This window comes from Cariama cristata, unplaced genomic scaffold (genome assembly GCF_000690535.1).
Source record: "Cariama cristata isolate BGI_N322 unplaced genomic scaffold, ASM69053v1 scaffold7094, whole genome shotgun sequence".
In the NCBI taxonomy this organism is placed as follows: Eukaryota; Metazoa; Chordata; class Aves; order Cariamiformes; family Cariamidae; genus Cariama; species Cariama cristata.
Window position 1 is genome coordinate 1 of NW_009614634.1, and position 3,968 is coordinate 3,968.

Here is a 3,968-nt window from a genome sequence, read left to right on the forward strand (position 1 = left end):
TCCAACCTAAACGATTCTGTGATTCTATTTTCTTTTGTAGATCTGCTGACCAAGAAGAGACTTCTGTTCTTCCCCTTCTTAATGCAGGCTTTGATAGGGTATGTATAAATTATATATTTAATATAGTAACCATGACTGTTTCATAAATTGCAGACACTTCTACTTCCTCAAATTGAAAACTATACATTTGCTTCTGTCAAAAATTTATTGATGAGAAACCAGTGGCAGTTGATTGAGTATTTTTTTCTTTTCAATAGTGTATCCAAGAAGCATATGAAAGAAGAGAATCTGTGATCTAGCTAATCCTTCCAGAATCAAAAAAACTGAGATTAAGTTCTTGTGGTGTGGGTGTGTGGTGGGTCAGTTTTGTTTATGACTGCATTAGAAAAAACAATGATGGGGGACCTTGATTAATGTGTGCTGCGTATTGCAGCATGTTGTCTAGTCACCTGGTTATCTATGTGTGCATCAAACTGCTGGGATTCCTCTTCTAAAGGGACTACAAGCCTAGCCCATCTCCTGATATGCAGAAGAATTTTGGGTTTTTTCGTGTGGTTTGTTGTGTTGGCTTGTACCCATTCTTCTCAGAACAGTGTTAGAGGCTCTCCTATACAGGCAGCAGAAGGCAAGATAACTGTTCATACTGTTTCTCAAAACAGCTTTGTAGGAGAGAGCAGAAAAGCAGTTCTCAGCTCTGAAAATCTAGGTTCAGTTGCTTACCCTCCTCCAACCTTTGTGTGAGTGGCTTTGGATGGATGTTATTGCTATGATAATGTAATATAAATCAGCTGTACTATTAAAGTTAGCTGGTCATAAGGAAGGTTATGTATTGAAGTGGTAGAAGCACATCAGTGGATGCTGTCGTTAGGGAAAATTAACTGCATATAGTCAGGACAATTAAGGGAAATTAGAGAAGGAAGGGAATTAACCTAGACAGAATCGCATGGTAATATGCTCATACTGAGTCCAGTATCTGAGCTAACTCCTATTTAGCTTGAGTTTCTTTACAAAGCAGAACATGCACCAGAGTCACCATTTGCAGATCATCTCCAAAAAGAGGTAATAGATCTTGCCTCTCCTGTGAGGGTACTGTGGGGACAAAAGCATTAAAGGCAAAAGCATTTCTGAAGCGCTTTGATACTCCAAAAATTGGAAAAGTTGAGGCTAAGAGAAAGGTCAGCGCAAAAATGCCAGTGCTTTCATTAGTGTAGTTTTCTCCCTCTCTCTTTCTCTCTCTCAACAACAACAAAAAGTTTAATGTTTTTCAAATAAATCTGTATTTCTTCTCAAGTCTAGTGTTTCATTGAAGAACAAGGCAGGGCAATATGTTTTGTGGGCTAGATTGTAACTGTAGGTGTAGCACTGAATAGAGCTAGAAGAGACACTGTGCGGCTCTGAGACACATCTCAGTGGCACACTGTCCATCTAGGAAAGTGAAATCTTTTTGCACCTGACAGCTGCTGGAATTATTTGCAAGCCTTTAAAACACATCTGATGTCAAAGATCCTGTTTTGACAGTGGAGTGGACATAGGAATTATTTCTACTTGGATGGGGTTCAGTAGGGACTAAATCCATTAACACAAAAGAACCCACACGCGCACACACATGTAAACACACTAAAATTTTAAAATACAGTTCTTCAAACAGAGAGACAGTATTTGCAGGGAATCTTTTCCTTAGCAAAATGTAATTTATTTTTGGAAAATCATCTGTTCAAATTATAAGTAATTATAAGTTTCTCTTCATTGTTTTTATTTTCACAGTCCAGCCTTTCTGATAGCTTTATTTTGCATTGTCACTATTCATCATATCAGCATTTGTCCTAGTTCTGCTCATCATCTTCCGCCTCTTCCCTTGACAAAACGCTGAATGCAATTGCTCCGTCTGGTGGTGGATGTCTTCTAAATGCATCCGCAACTTGATTAGTAAAGAGTCTACGCTTCAGGCCAATTCGTCTGTCACCTTTTTGTAGAGTTTTGTAGACAAACCCAGACTTTTTATGTCAGGTTTGGATCTAAAGATTCTGAAGAACTCCTGTAATCTCTTTGAGGGGATGCTCTTTCAAATAATCATAAATTTTTTTCATGCAGTCAATAGCTGATTATTCTTTAAAATGTTCTGTCGCCTTCATGTACACTTATGTTAGAATAATATCTTTCTATGTTTACGTATACTTATAATATATGTTGTAAGTAGTCCTAAAGAAGTCACTTTTCATTTCCTCTAATTAAATCAGTGATGATCCATCACTGTCCAGATCTGGATCACTATGATCACTAAAAGATCTTATGAAGAGAGATTTCAGGACTCTTTTCTGTCAGTTTTGTACATTCTGTTAGCATTTTTCTTTATGCTGAGTTATTTCTGTTTTTTCTTCCTCCTTCTCAAGAAACTCTATTTTATTAGAGCTTCTGATTTTTTTTCCCTATATCATTAACAGCTTTTGAGTTTATGTATCAATGGTGTTGTTAATGCACTACGTTTATTATGCCGCTTCTTCTTTTTCTTTCCTCTCAGCCTTATAAATCTAATAGTGATAGCCTGCTTAGGATGGACTAATTTAAATAGCTGATTTGGCTTCCTGACTGATTTTTAACTATGATTTAAATTAGCGAACAGGGGAACTTACTGTTCGCAGTTACTCAATCACAATCTTGTCTTATATTTTTGAATTATACTTCTTTTCCTAAACAAAGGTTGATTCTCACTGAAGAGTTACTATTAAAACTTTCTGGTTTCCAACAAAATAAATATTTTAATATTAAACCTAGTACTTCTCGCTAAGCAAGAAGAATGATGCATTCCTACTAGCTAATGACTCTTGGGACTTGTGTCAAGTTCTGTATAGGACAAAGGTGGAATCCAATTATAATGAAGGAAAATGTAATTTAAGAGTGTATGTTGGTTGAATCAAAATGTACTGTATAAATACTAAACTTTTTAAAAAGAAAGTATTGTTGTCTGCCTTCTAATATTTGAGAGTTAATAGATCTTCATCTTCTTGTGTCTGATTTAGATGCACAGATTAGAAAAAGGAAATGTTTCCTGATTTTTTCAGGTCCCAATTGATTTCTCAGCTTTGAGTGAGCCAGTGAATGAATGGCATTAGTACTAGAAAAATAAAGAGATTCTGTACATCTGCAGAAGACTATACAACAATTACGAGCAGGTTTAGCACTTCAACAATCTGCAGTTCTTGGTTCTTAGCCAAAGATTTGTGCAGAGATAGTGGTTGATTTTTGTCAGTAAACAACACTACCTTAAAATTCAGTTTATAAAGAGCTTTAGTATCTTCTAGTAAGTTTAGTTTGTAAAATATCTTGCCATCATTGTTAAATTGTACATTATTGATAAAATTTGTTTTATATTGTTTTAAATTTAGCATGAGCATATTTGAATATTTAAAAGAGCACCCTAAAATTAGAAGTCTAAATCTGTAGTGCTGTAGAAGACAAATTTGTTTGCAGGCGGTTTGTTATGCAAAAACACATCTTTTGCACCTTTGCTTCTGCCAACTTGATATTGTGCCTTTTGGTTTCCCATGCATTTACTTAGTGTGTGAAGTGAGAGTTACAGAAATATTTTAAGATCTTAATATTAAGGAGTGAAGCAGACTCATGTCAACAGTTATTTTTAATTTTACTTTTTTACACTTTGCTGGCAACTTGGGATTAAGCCATTGGTCTCCAAACCACAATTTTTCATACAAGAGAGAAGCATAGATTTCTTAGAAGTCATTCTTTGTTCCTCAGAGGTTTGAGTGCTGCCTCTTGACTCTGCATGCAGCTCTGCTGTGAGAACTAGTGACAACACAGGGTATTTTCTGTGAAAACTAGAGTCAGTGCATGTATTTCTAAAGCAGTGATTTAACTCTCCATAGCCGAAGTTTACTAATGAGCAGTAAACTTTAACTGAAGTCAGAGAATCTACTTCTTTTGTATCAACATAAAATTTCTGATTTCAGCAG

General features: G+C 35.6%; 1 protein-coding gene across 1 annotated transcript in view; it reads left to right on the forward strand.

Annotated features, from left to right (window-relative positions):
- Positions 1 to 38: 38 nt before the first annotated feature.
- PDE8B (phosphodiesterase 8B) overlaps positions 39 to 3,968 on the forward strand; it is a gene marked incomplete at its 5' end in the record, with an annotated part of 33,809 nt that continues 29,879 nt past the window's right edge. The window contains one exon of the mRNA XM_009699494.1: positions 39 to 98. Coding sequence (XP_009697796.1) covers positions 39 to 98 — 60 coding nt within the window. The remainder of the gene's footprint in view (positions 99 to 3,968) is intronic.